The sequence below is a fragment of the Echinops telfairi genome, unplaced genomic scaffold (genome assembly GCF_000313985.2).
Source record: "Echinops telfairi isolate 266 unplaced genomic scaffold, ASM31398v2 ScPeMD7_70;HRSCAF=299, whole genome shotgun sequence".
NCBI lineage: Eukaryota > Metazoa > Chordata > Mammalia > Afrosoricida > Tenrecidae > Echinops > Echinops telfairi.
The window spans coordinates 22,149,698-22,163,210 of NW_022103968.1; the positions used below are offsets into that span (position 1 = coordinate 22,149,698).

At 46.4% G+C, this 13,513-nt stretch overlaps 1 protein-coding gene across 1 annotated transcript in view; it reads left to right on the forward strand.

Moving 5' to 3' along the window:
• Positions 1-13,513, forward strand: part of SORCS1 (sortilin related VPS10 domain containing receptor 1) — a gene marked incomplete at its 5' end in the record, with an annotated part of 617,874 nt that overhangs the window by 562,045 nt on the left and 42,316 nt on the right. The window contains 3 exons of the mRNA XM_045291424.1: positions 4,619-4,752; positions 6,829-6,952; positions 12,189-12,301. Coding sequence (XP_045147359.1) covers positions 4,619-4,752; positions 6,829-6,952; positions 12,189-12,301 — 371 coding nt within the window. The remainder of the gene's footprint in view (positions 1-4,618; positions 4,753-6,828; positions 6,953-12,188; positions 12,302-13,513) is intronic.

Genomic DNA, 13,513 nt, shown 5'->3' on the forward strand with positions numbered 1-13,513 from the left:
CAAGTGCAGCTGACCAAGGCTGTCCTCTGTACCTCCCTCCTGCCCGCCCTCCCCACAGCTGTGCACCTTCCCTGAGCTCTCCAAAAGCCTTCAGCCTGACTTACACCCACTCCCTCCTCTCTCCCATGCAGCAAGGTGATTTGATTCCAAATCAGGTTTTTTAATACGGGTTTGCAAAGGTCATCAGCCAGAAGTGGAGACAGTGTTTGAGCTGCAAGCTCTCCAGGAAGGGTTGGCCACGCTGCTGGGTCATCTGTTGTAGTCTGACAGGCAGAACTCCCTTGGGGAAAGCATGCACACAGGGCGCTGCTACTTTGCAAACTAATGAGACCCTGCGTGCAACCAGTGCTGCCTTCAGCTGGACGGGGAGGAGTGGGGAAGCATGCAGATTTCTGTGCCCAAAGCTGCCCTGCCTCCTTCGATCCTGCAGGAAAAAATAAAATACCCCTGAAGGTTGTGCATCCTTGCAGAATGGGAAGTGGGGAAAAGGGTGAGGTGGGAATGCCAGCCCTTCCTGAGTCCTCTTCTCAGGGGACACAGTGGACCCTAAGCATCCATGCGTGCTCTGCAGTGACTCCCGCATCATGATGTTGGGCAGTACCGGTCCATCCATTTGTTCTAGTTACCCACCTGCCTCATATGCTTTGCCATGATGAACGGACAGTGCCCAGGCCACCCCAGTCCAGACCCACAGAGACAGAATGTCTGCATGGGGGTCCAGGGTCTGCTTTTAACAGATTAATTATGGAGGATGCCTGTTCTTGGTTCTAATCTCTGATACACTTTGATTTGTGCATTGTATTTCTTCTACTGGACTTACATATTTTTTCATTTGTATTAAATATTTAGACCAACAGTTATATGATACCTAAGAAGTCAGAGGAAGAATCTAGGTTGTAAATGCTAGAGAGGAGAGGAGTTAGAGAGAGAGAGAGAAAGACAGAGAGAGAGAGAGAGAGGCAGACAGACAGACAGATATAGGAAGAACAAAACAAGGCAGGAGAGGGAAACCCAATTTGCACAATTCCCAGTCTCTCCAAGGCCCAGAAAGATTCATATGAAGTGATTCAGCGCCATCTACTGCTCCTTTTGTGTGTCGCAGACACCTGTATGATGGTGCTGTGAGGCACAGCATGATTGGCTTTCTCAGTGCAGCCCGTCAGCTCTGTTAGGGCCAACTGCACCCTCTGTACACGGTAGAAAAGTGTCAAAGAAAGACTGTGGGAAGCAGGAATCAGCTGTATCAAATGTCTCAGAATTAATGGAAAGCAAGGATCTGTGGAACTCCCCGAAGCCAATCCCACACGCCCACTGTGCGGATGCCTCCTGCCAATGCTCGGCCCCTGGCGCTGCAGTGCTTGGCATGAGGCTCTCAATGGAAAGGGTGGTGACTTGGATCCCCTCCGTAGAGGTCATTTATTGGATACCTACTACCATGCGAGTACTGCCATTGAGAAACACGTGGGCTCACTGTGAGTCAGAATGGAGCCCGTGGCAGTGGAGTTTATATTTATATTTATAAATATATACAAGAATGAAGCCACGCCCACACTCATGTACATCCTCCAGAGCCTGTAAGGCTGACCTGCAGTGGTGACGACCTCTAAGATTGTGTTAGCTTCTAACCACCCCTCCTTCTCTCTCTTGTAGCCATTTGACTGGCTTGGTGTGTCTCACATGTGGTAAACACATACCCTTCTTGTCCCCTCACCCAGAACCCCAAGGGCATCCTTGGCACATGACTTCACCCCATTCGGCCAAATGCTGTTTTCCCAAAGAGGCTTTCTTAGGCACCATTCTCTCTCACCTCCCCCCCTCCCCCAAATAATTAGGCTCCACCAAGCCCCAGGTATCCTGAGCACCGAAAACGATGACTGCCAGATGGTAGCACTGAAGAGGCACTAAATGAATGAATGGCCAGGTGTCGTTAACATTATTCTGGTTTCGAATTTATCAAGCACCTAGTCATTTTCCTGGCTTTAGTGGACTGGGTTTTTTAAATGTTGCAGTTGCCCTGTGTGTGAGAGAGAGACAGAAGAAAACCAACCCCCTTGGTTTCAAAAGAGCAATTTTACTGAGCTCCCCCAGTTCCTGCATTCCACGTGATTCACTTTAGCGACTCAGGCCTGGGAGTGAGGAAGAGCATTTTGGAGGGTCGCTGGGACTGAGATTGAAGATTGACAGGGGCATGAGAAAAGGATGGAAGCAAAGGCCCCGTGGTGGCCAGGGCATGGCCTCCTGGCACAGAAGAGAGCCAGGCAATAAAGTAGAGCTTATTCCGGATGCTTCCTCAGTGCCCAGAAACTGCTGATCAGTGAGTGTTGCCTCACGAGGGACCTCTCGCTAAAACAAGACTGACAAGGTCTTGTGCATTTGCCTACTGGCGAGCACGTGGGCTCCGCACTCCCGCCACTGGGGCTCCGCACCTGGAATGGATGTTTCTCATCTGTGAGGCCTAAGCCAGCACCTGTTCTTTTATCTTTCTCTTTTTAAAATCTCTTAAGTAGGACTGGTAGCGCCTACTTCATAAGGTTGTGGAGAGGATCAAAGGAGACAAAATACACCAAAGAGTCCTCGCAGTATATGTACCATCTAATTATCACTCTGTAAAAGCGATCCTGGTGGCCATTAGTATTGTGTCAAACTGTGCGCTGACTTACAAATAAGGACCTTCTCGCGTATGGTTTATGAGCCAGAGATGCTGTGCTATCCTCACGCTCATCACCAGGCCTCTTATTCGCTAGAGATGGCAGGAGCAGGGAAATGCAGCATTTCTGCATCTACCCAATTCACCCTTACATGTCAGCGGTGTGCCTGAAACGCGACAGCGTGTGTGTCGCACCCTCACTGCCTTTGAGCCGATGCTGACTCATAGTGACCCTCGGGCCAGGGTAGGACCACCCGTCCTGTGGGTTTCTGACACTCTTCCCTCTTTATGGGAGTGGGAAAGCCCGCCTTTGGATAAAGAGGTAAATGGGCAGCATTCTTACCAGAAAGAATTGGAGGCCTCTGACCCATGTTCCAGAAATGTTACATGAGTCTGTGGTGGCTATCACTCTCCTAATGAATCCCTGAGGATCTTCATTTTGAAACAGTGGATGCCACGATGACCTTGGCTTTCTTGACAGGCCAGTCCCTTTCATAATGGTTTGGAGGATGCATGAGAGAGGCGAGAGGAAGGAAAATCAGCACAGGAGTTGTAATGGACGGAGAAAGAGGAGTTCTTCGAGAAGGAGCCTGGACGCTGAATGGGGGAGGGTAAAAAGGAGCTCTCATGAAGAGAGATGAAGGGCTTCGGGGAGTTCGTGTGGGTGGCAGCAAGCAAAAACTCTGCCTGATTTACCACTTCTAGAACCAGCCCCGGATGAGCGTGGGTAGTGTGTACCATCAGGAGGATTGGGTCTGGAGCCCCAAGGGTGACTTTGAAGCCCTTGACATCATCTCCTCTTTGATACTCAGAGTGCAGGAGATACTGCCCCCAAGAAGATGTTAGCGATCGGGAGAAAGAGGCAAGGATAGGCCCCTGCTAAACACATTCAAGGGTAAGCAGAAGAAGAGTAGTATTAATTCCAGGAAGGGAGGCCAGAGATACGGGACTCTACCAACCTCTGGGAAATGCTGCTGATGTCAGACTTGTATCATGTCCACCTCAAATGCAGCCACAGTTTTCGAGGAGAGAGGGACCCAAAGAGCGGATATGTTGTTGTAGTGAACGCCCTTATGACTCACAGCAGAAAAAAAACAAAACAACAAAAACATTCTCAGCACCAAGAGTGACTCCATAGGACAGAGTAGAAGTGCCCCTGAGGGGTCGGAGCTATAGATCTTTGCCAGAGTCGCGAGCCTCGTCTTTCTCCCGATGGTTTCTGATCGCCCACCTTGTAGGGATCAGCCCAATGGGTAACCCACTCCACCATCGAGCTCACTGCCCAATGGGTAACCCACTCCACCATCGGGCTCGCTGCTCACTCAAAAGGGAGCATTTATATCCTTGTGCAGTTTAGACCTTTGGTTAAGATTTGTGGTTAATGTGAGCCCTCAAGGGTGGAAGCTGAGCTGCAGCTCGCTCTTCCCATTCTTGTACACCTTCGTCCAGGATAAGCTTCACCCAATATCAGAGTTTATTTCTTGCTTACTCCGTTGAATGGCTTTCTACACACTCACACAAGAAAACAACTTGCACTCACTCTCACACACATTTACACATACACACACACACACTCACACACACACACACACAAGGTAGTCAAGAATAACCATCTATAGAGTCAACTGATTTATTTTCTCTTTGAACATGGATTCTCTGGGCTTTTCACCATCCTGGTTTACCACCTGTGAATTCTAAGATTATGCCTGTCCAATCAAGGGCTTCATCAATTACTTCTAAATGTTAAACACGAGTAACTCAAGTTTTTTGACAGGTAGAAAGATCAGTAGATAGAAAATGCTGAGATACAATTGTTCACAATATAGTCTTTCCTTCTAAACAGGGGAAACACGGAACAGGTGATACAAGCCTTGGAGGCTTCAAGGGTGAATATGTTGTTTCCTTCAGAACAGAGAAGTGAATCAAAAAAGCTCTTCCTTTCCTATGGTCCCCATTTCTCTTGTGCCTCAGGTCCCTTGGAACACGTGCACCTGTCTCTTCCCTTCGTCACCACAAAGAACAAAGAGGTCAACGCAACTGCAGTGCTGTGGCCCAGCCAAGTGGGCACCCTCACTTATGTGTGGTGGAAAGGAAACAATACGGAGGTGGGTCACCTTTCTGGGTGTGGTCTAGTAACCAAAGCTCAACTCAAATCTGCTGCAGCAGAAACAAGAATGAGTTGGCTCACATGCCTCTGGAGTTTAGGGCTAATTCTAACGTCAGGGACAGCAAGAACTCAGTACTCACATTATTTCATCAGTCTGTGCAATCAACCAATCTCTCTTCCTCTCACTCTCTGCCTCCGCCTCCACCTCCACCTGACTTCTACCATCCTCTGTCTACATTGGCTTTCTTCAAGTGCAGACTTTTTGGCTGTGAGCCTTAGCAACCTAACCTTCAAAGCTCAGGGGAAAAGAAGAACCCCCTCTCTGAAAAATTCTAAAAGAATTATGTACTAGTGGTCCGGCAGAGGGGGTATAGAAGTAGTCTTCCTGACAGCCACACGGACAAGGAGTAAGTGAGAAGGGGTTACCAAAGGAAGAGCTGGATGGATGCTTGTCAGGCAAAAGAAACAGGTCCCCAATGGAAACCCACCCACAGAAATTCATTAATAGACAGCAGGCATGATAAAACTGGTAGAAAATGTTAACCTTCTCTATGATGTCTGCATTATGCAAATGAGAATAAGGAGATAAGGGTGGTGAAGTAGTTCACTCCAAGCTCCACCAGCCGACTCACACTGAGGCCAAGGCCAAGGCCTTCTGATGCCTCCACTGATGGCTCTTTCCACCACACCAGGCTGTCGTCTCTGTTTGGTCAGAACACACCCCCTTCTCAGAAATCAAAATGCTTGCACTCGTACGTTAGGCAATGGTTCCTAGGCCCCAAAGTGTCCTTTCCCAAAGGGCACACGAATGAGTTGCTCGGGATCAGACTGGGAAGTCTGATTCTCTTCAAGCAAAGTTGCTTCTTTCACTTGATGGCTTTGCTTTTTTCAAGGCCACACATCTTATATTAATAAATCTTCTCTACCCCAGAGCTGAATTTTGACTCTTGCTGGAATCATAACTTTGCCAAGACCCACATCCATGGAATCTCGATTTGTTCCCAGCCTGATTGTGGAAGGACTTATTCATCTCTACTGCTAATGTGACTAAACTTAAAAGAAGCCTGCTCCCCTCCTCCCCTGCCCATTTCCATTCCTTCTTAAAGTAGGCATGCCCACTTTATGGCTTCAGTTGGGCCCATTGCCCACAGCTGAAAAAGACAGAATCTATGTGATTAACCTGCTAGCACAGGCTGGAAGGTGAAAATACTAAACAACTTTTTTCTGTATCTTCCTTTTATTGCATTTTTTCTTTGAAAAGAAAACCAGATTCTCAGCTGACTCAATTGAGTAAACTTCTACTGCAATCATACAGGGAGTTAAATGAATTTTGATTTTACAATTAATTAAGAGAAGATGGGAAAGAAAAGCTTGTCTGGAGCGAGTCAAGGGAGGGCAGGAGGCTAATCACCTTTTCCTCCCGGACTCGGGCGTCCGTTTGTAGCATAGGCACCACTCCAACTCCTTTTTTTTTTTTCCACCCCCGAGTCCCTAAACCACTATCCAATTAATACTTGTTTCCCTAGCAGCTACTTCCAGGAAACTGCTGATAGAGCTTTGCAGAGGAAACTAAGGAATGCAAGGTCACCACGGTCTAACCATGTAGCTGTGTTCCATTCTCATACTGTTTATATCCACAGTACATTCCAGAAGTGAACAATGGCAGTTTATAGATTTTCAGTGACAACGACTTCTTGGGGACTAAAATGAACTCCCTATTCTGGTTTGATCTTACAATGTCTTTGCATTCATAGATCTGTGTGGTAGGTACAAGACAGCTGTACAGACAGACACGTTCTCCCACAGCCAGGGAAATCTAGCCATATATCCCATCTCCCGAGCACAGAATCAGGATGCTCTTGGCAAAGAGCATTCAATTCACAGAGAAGAGGCAGATTCCCTTGAGCGTACTGCTCCAATGACTTCCCAGGGGAGGCATGGATGGAGTCAGTTCCGCTGTGGTACCCAGGAAGAGTTCCCGATGAGTTCAATTGCTTGCTGGTGGGTCAGGGTTGGAGCTGTCTCACCAGTCCCAAAACAACTTTAACTTCTCCCTGCGCCCTGTTTGTTCTAGCCCTTGATCACCTTGGAAGGAAGCATATCAGTTAAGTTTCTTTCTGAAGGGATGAACACCATCACAGTGCAGGTATCCGCTGGGAATGCCATCCTGCAGGACACCAAGACCATTGCGGTGTATGGTAAGTGCCCGCCGTCATTGATTGAGCAGCGCCCTTATGCTCACCGGAGGCTCTCAAAACCAGGTGCTGGTCTTTCCAGCCTAGCACCTGTACCGAGAGCAGAGTAGGCCCAACGAAGGCTCTTCTCCTTTCATGAAGATGTGGACCCCAGGCAGCACAGTCTTTCTGCCATGGACATAAGACGCCCGGGGTACTGATTGTTTTAGACCCTTACGTTGACTCTGTTGCATGTAGAACTTGTGGCTCATTCATCCTAGGAGGGTCTGGAGGGTTTTACCCAGTGTCAGGCTCACTATGTTCATTCAGAGTTTGAGTTGTCCTTGAACGGCTAAAATCTATGATGACAGGAAACAGTGAATGGAGACTTTTTTCTAATTCAACTTTAGAATTCCTGATTATCAAGAGGAAACTACAAATAGCTAAACACTCTTAAAATCTCTTCTGCAAATGAATATTATTAAAAATTAACTTTGCTGAATGAAAAGCAATTGATGGGTCCGAATAATCAGAGACGAGGCCTACTCATAGATCTGATATTGGTAGCAGGGAATAGCTGTCCTGAACAATTTGGGGATCAATTGGGAGGAAAATGGAAGATTGAAAAACCGTTTATACAAATTGACCTTGTTTTTTTATGCATAGAGACGATTCAGATGAGATGCACTCAGTGTGACTGGGGGATGATTAAAAAGTTAACTTTTATTATTAATACAGAAAGAGTATGCATAGATGATGAAAGATTAAAATTTGACAAATCGGATAAGAATTTCTAAGTGAAGGAAATACTATGGCGAGAGAAAGACAGAGAGAGACAGACAAACTAGTTTGTGGCCCAAATTATATTGAAGGCCTCCGTTCCAGAATTAATGGATCCCAATGAGATTATTTTAGACTGTTTGTCTGGGTGAAACCCCGCCGTTTTTCATTTCTCACCTTGTTGGCTTGACTTTCACATTCAGAAAGTAAGCAAAGAGGGATGTGGGTGAGTATTCAATGGCCTTAACACAATTCTCCCACGATTGGGTGTTAGATTCACAATATGTTCCTTCTCCCTCCCAGAGAGGCTTTCTGGCACCAAGTGGTGTTTGGAAGTAAATGGGGTTGGGGGCAACCTAGGATCCCACACAGTTACTGTGTATAATGGGAGAGAGCTTTTACTGCACCTTCTCTCCCTTTCATGTGCCAGAAATGCACTTAATCCTCTATGATCCCAAGGATGTAGTACTGGAAACTATCCCCATCATGTGTACATAAAACAAAACAAAAACGTACCCCATTGTGGAGCTGGGCTTCCAACCCAGCCATCCAGCCCCAGAGCCCAGACTCTGAAATTACTGCTTAATTGTCTCTTTCTGGTGCCTTCTTTCCTTCCCATCCCCGTCGACCTCATCAGCAGTACGGATGAGCACTGACCCATGACCCCATAGACTTCCTCTTCATTAGGGATATTATCAATGGCCTTCATTAGAATTCCAGAGGAACCTTAGACTTACCTGTGCCAGCCCCATTTTATATAAGTGAATCTGTGGTGCAGACATATAAATTCCTGGCTTTCAATCATTCTGCTGTTTAAGGGCAGATGTAAGAATAATCAGGGTGGTGGTGGTGGTAGTGGTGGTAGTTATGAACATTAAAGCAGCCCTTTTCTAAGCATTTTATATTAAGGCCCTTAAACCATTTGTGGGAAAATTCCATTATCTTTTCATTTCATTTCCTATGGAGTTTTTGAAGTCTCCTATATGGTCTGTTTCATTAAATTCCCTAAACAGCATGATGAGAAATATTCCATAATTATCCCTATTTTACAGATGAGAAAGTACAAAGTAAATCTATTAAACAAACAGATCTTAAGAATGTTAGATCAGAGGGGCTTTTCCGTATCACCTTTCCCCCTCCTACCATCTCTAAATGGCTACTCAAGGATGCGTTCCCCCTTCCTCTGACAGGCTCTCACCCTTTGCTTACTTTCTGAATGTGAAAGTCAAGCCATTCAGAGCTTCCCTAAGAAGTCAAACCTCCGATGCCCCACCCCAACTAAACTGCTCAACCACCCACCATCCTCCACGTGCCCTTTCCGATGAGCTGTCTGGAGTTCCGTGTATGCGATTAAAACCCAAACCGGTTGCCTTTGAGGCAACTCTGAGTCATGGCACTGACATGTATATCAGAGTAGAATTGTGTGCCATAGGCTCCGGTCATTTCCAATGGTGGTTTTTGTTAGTTTTTTATTTCCAGGCCTTTCTTTCAAGATGCCTCTTGAGCAGCTCCACCACCGAGCTTTTGGTTAGCCACTGAAAGTGTTAACTGTTTATACTATTCAGGTTCTCCAGGCCTGTGAGACCATGCTTGAATGATGGATGTGAATGCGGGACATTGTATATAGTGACGTTGACGGAGGAAGGGCTGTCTACCCAAAGCCGCACAGAAGATGGCAGGGAACACAATTTACTCTCCGCTTCCCTGATTTGCTCTGGGGCATAGACTTGCCTTCAACTACTTAATAAAAAGAGTGTGGATGTTAGCATTCATCTCTTTAAGCTGCTGCAAAAACAAAAAAGGAAAACAACTATTTTCTTGATGTTTAGCCTTTTCAGCCCTCCCGATGTGTTGAAGAAACTCAGTCCAGCGTTCCTCTGCCATCCTCCCGGCTGCCTTGCTGTGGACATGCTGAGTAATCATGGGGAGAGTGGCATCATTCTCCCCATCTGTGTCTTTTTGCTGAGACAGACATCTTCCCTTAGTTGTAGAACAGAGTCTCAGCTATTGGATGAAGCCCTGTGCGGAATATGATAAGGACAACAGCCCCCATCTGCAAAGCACACAGTAAGAGCCCAGTGCTTGGCTCCATTTACTGTGGGTACTTATTAATATGCATTTCGTTATTCTCCATCACAGCAGAAGCAGTGATATTCACATAGGAGGCCAGTGACTCATAGAATAGTCAAGCTTTGAAAAATACTTCCTTGGAATATGGCAACTGCTTCAAACAAAACGGTGTGATATAAAAATCCTCAGAGCACGTGTTTGGGAACACGTCAGCATTGTTAGGAAATGCACAAGTGGGCTTTTCTGTGTCCAGAATGTCTAATGGGCAGCACCGATGCCACATAGTCCCTTTCGAAACACAAGGACATGCTTTCTACTGTGGGTTTGAAAATAAAGAATATGTATTTGTGGAATAAGTACAGGCATGAGTTCCAGAGTCTCCAGGCAATTTATACAGGTATTTATTCAGTAAACATGCATTCATCAAGTACATCATAGATTCGGTGAATGTCTATTATGTGTTACATGCTGCCTCAAGTGTCAGGACTATAGCATCCCTGCCCATGAGGACTTATCATTTGTTATATTTCCGGCAAATGCAGAAATCACGTAATTAAAAACTGGGAGATGCAATAAACAGCATATCTGACCTTCTCTGCCTTCCCTGTTACCAAGAGGCAGAGGTCGGGCATGCCCACATCTCCATCCCCCTTTCCCTACTACACTGACACTCGGCACACTACTTCTCTGCTGGCTGCGATCACTTGTTGCAATGGCTACAAAGAACTCATAGATCATACTCACAATTCTAGGGCTGTATTGGGGAAGTTAAAAGATCACCACAAGTCAGAATCAACCATGGGTCCATAGCAACACCTCTCCTCAGTCCAAAACCAAGTCTCTCTCTGGTCTTCAGCCTCCTAGCCATGTGGTCCTTTGGTCTCTGGCTTCCTGGACCAGGAGACCTGCCAGTTGCTCTGTCTCACAGATCCATAGCCCCAAGACTAGGCCCTGCTCCTCGTGCTTTGTCCTGGAGCATTCATGGCCATCTCTTGTCCTCTGGTCTTGGTCTCCACCCCTTCAGATAGAGATCAGAAATGCGCTGTTCCATGCTCTTCCGAAGGACCTAGGGTAGTGGTTCTCAACCTGTGGGTCACTACCCCTTTTGGGGTTGAACAACCCTTTCAGAGGGGTCGCCCGATTCATAACAGTGACAAAATGACAGTGATGAAGTAGCAACGAAAATAATTTTATGGTTGGGGGGGTTACCACCATATGAGGAACTGTATTAAAGGGTCAAGGCATTAGGAAGGTTGAGAATCACTGGCCTAGGACTTCCATTTGCTGCTGCAACTTCAGAGATGGCTCATCCTTCTAATCAAAGGCGTCGTCATGAAAACTGACCAATGCCCTCTGCGAGCATTACTCCACTCTCACTGTGACTCTTTTGATAGGGGAGAACAGCACTTCCCGCTCTGTGTTTCCTAGACTACCTCTTTATGGGAGCGTTGAACTGCTTCCCCTTGCAGTTAGCAGCCTCACAGAGAACCACTACACCGCCTGGGCCCATGCCATGCCCTATTTGCATAGTCTCAATCATTTGGTGGGCGTCACAGAGACTTGGGTAGAAGAGCCATATTAAGAAATTTTATTCTACCACAAGAGATAATTACAAACAATTACAGAAGGCCATATAATGAAAGATGCTTGGCGGGGGGTAGGGAGGGGGAGCTACCTGAGGTTAGTCACTGAGAAGGCCTCTCTGTGGAAAGACCGAATGATGAGAATGGAATGAACAGAAGAAGAAGCCCCGTGGGCTGCTGTGAGGCGGACTTACACAGGATAGGAATGAGCACCATCGGATAGGGGTGTGGGAAGGACAGGGTCCCTGGGCAGAGAGAACACAGGGAGGAAGGTAATGAAGAGTGGAGACCCAGCTCAACCTCGTTGTCTTGAAAGAAACATCTGTGAATCTACTTCGGAAAACTCAGCCATTGAAAACTCTAGGGGACACAGGTTTACTTTGCCATACCGGGGGGCGGGGGTGGGGCACCATGAGCGAGGCTTAGCAGAATAGCAACTAGTCTTTGAGGTTCAACTCCAGAAAGCATAATTGACCAAGGTGGGTTCTGAGAAGCCCTCACCGACTCGGCATCAAGGCCATGTGTTCCACTGCCTGTTTCCAGCCATTTGCGGCAGTGATTTGAATATAGGCCCATTCCTGTAGAACAAAGGACTAACTTTCAGATAGGCCCATTCCTGTAGAACAAAGGACTGATTCAAAGTCAAAGGGTTTGGGTCTGGAAAGAGGAGGCTCTTGAAACAATGGAGGCAAGGTGTTCTAAAAACCTTGAGAAGACTACAAATGGGAGAGACCCTTTTGCAGGGCTTTGTATATGATACAAATCCACATCAGCTTTTTGGAAGAACATTTTCAGTGGTGCTAATTCCCCTGCTGTTGTGTCCCCAGAGGAATTCCAGTCCCTGCGACTCTCCTTTTCTCCAAACCTGGACGACTACAACCCAGACATCCCTGAGTGGAGGCGGGACATCAGCCGAGTCATCAAGAAAGCTCTGGTGGAAGTGAGTGCAAACAGTTCCTATTCTGCCCATGCACGTTTCCCCTCTGTCCTCGGAGAGGGACCCTGTGGCAAAGGAATGACAAGAAAGAACTGAAGCCCATGGATGGCCATAGCTATCCTGAGAGCTTCAGTCTGATATCCATTGTGGAGCCTCATAGATGCAGACTCAGCACTGGCGCCGCGGTGGATATGCACCATGTCACCGGTCCCCGTGCCTTGTCCTCTGTGATGCTCATTCTGCCCGGAGAGTAAGGGAAAACAATAGATATTTATGACACTTTTATAGGAAAATCTATAAAAATCCGGGCATTAGTAAAGTCAGGGGTAGCATATACTAATGAAGGGTAAAGGTATTCGGGGCTGAGTATAAGTCGTAAGAGCATCGCTGACGGCCAGCTTCACAAAGTGTGCAGCTACCACAGAGAACCCTCGGGGATGTCATCGGCCATATTTCCATTTGCCAGGTCTGTTCAGAACGCCTCTCTCCTATGAGCTTCAAAGGGGAAGCTCATTCTCCTCATCTAATAAAGCAGCTAAGAAGTGGAACATCTATAATTTTTAAATCCAAGTCCAAATTTCATACACAAAACATGGTAGGAGAAAACAAAGGAGGCGTGGCCTATCCTTCTCAGAGAAATGCTCACCGACAATTTGAGAAGGCCCTTTCTTTTAAGCAAGTCTTAAATGTATATTGATTCATACTCCATTTCCATGAACAAGCAATGGGTTAGGGCAACCACCCCTGGGCATTCCCAGGTTTATTACTCCAAAGAAAAGAAATGATAGAAAACTACATCTCCCAAGGTATATATATTTTTTTAATCCAGAAGGAAATTTAGAGTTTTCAGTACAATCTCTTCCCCTGGAGGCACCCAGTGGATGATACCACATGGCCCAAGAGCTGAGGAAATGCAGGTACGTAGATAATTATTGCTCCAAAAATAGGTTCTCAGCTTAGTCTCTTAGCAAAAGGCTGTTGTCCACCTCTTCAGAACTGTTGCATTACCTGTTGTGTTAGTCCGGGTAGACTAGAGAAACAAACTCATAGAGACACTCATATGTGTATAAGGAATAGGTTTATATACAAGAGCAATTGAATATTGAGAAAACATCCCAGCCCAGTCCAGATCAAGTCCATAAGTCCAATATTAATCCATATGTCTGATGCCAATGTATAAAGTTCTTTTCAGACTCACAAAACACATGCAATGAC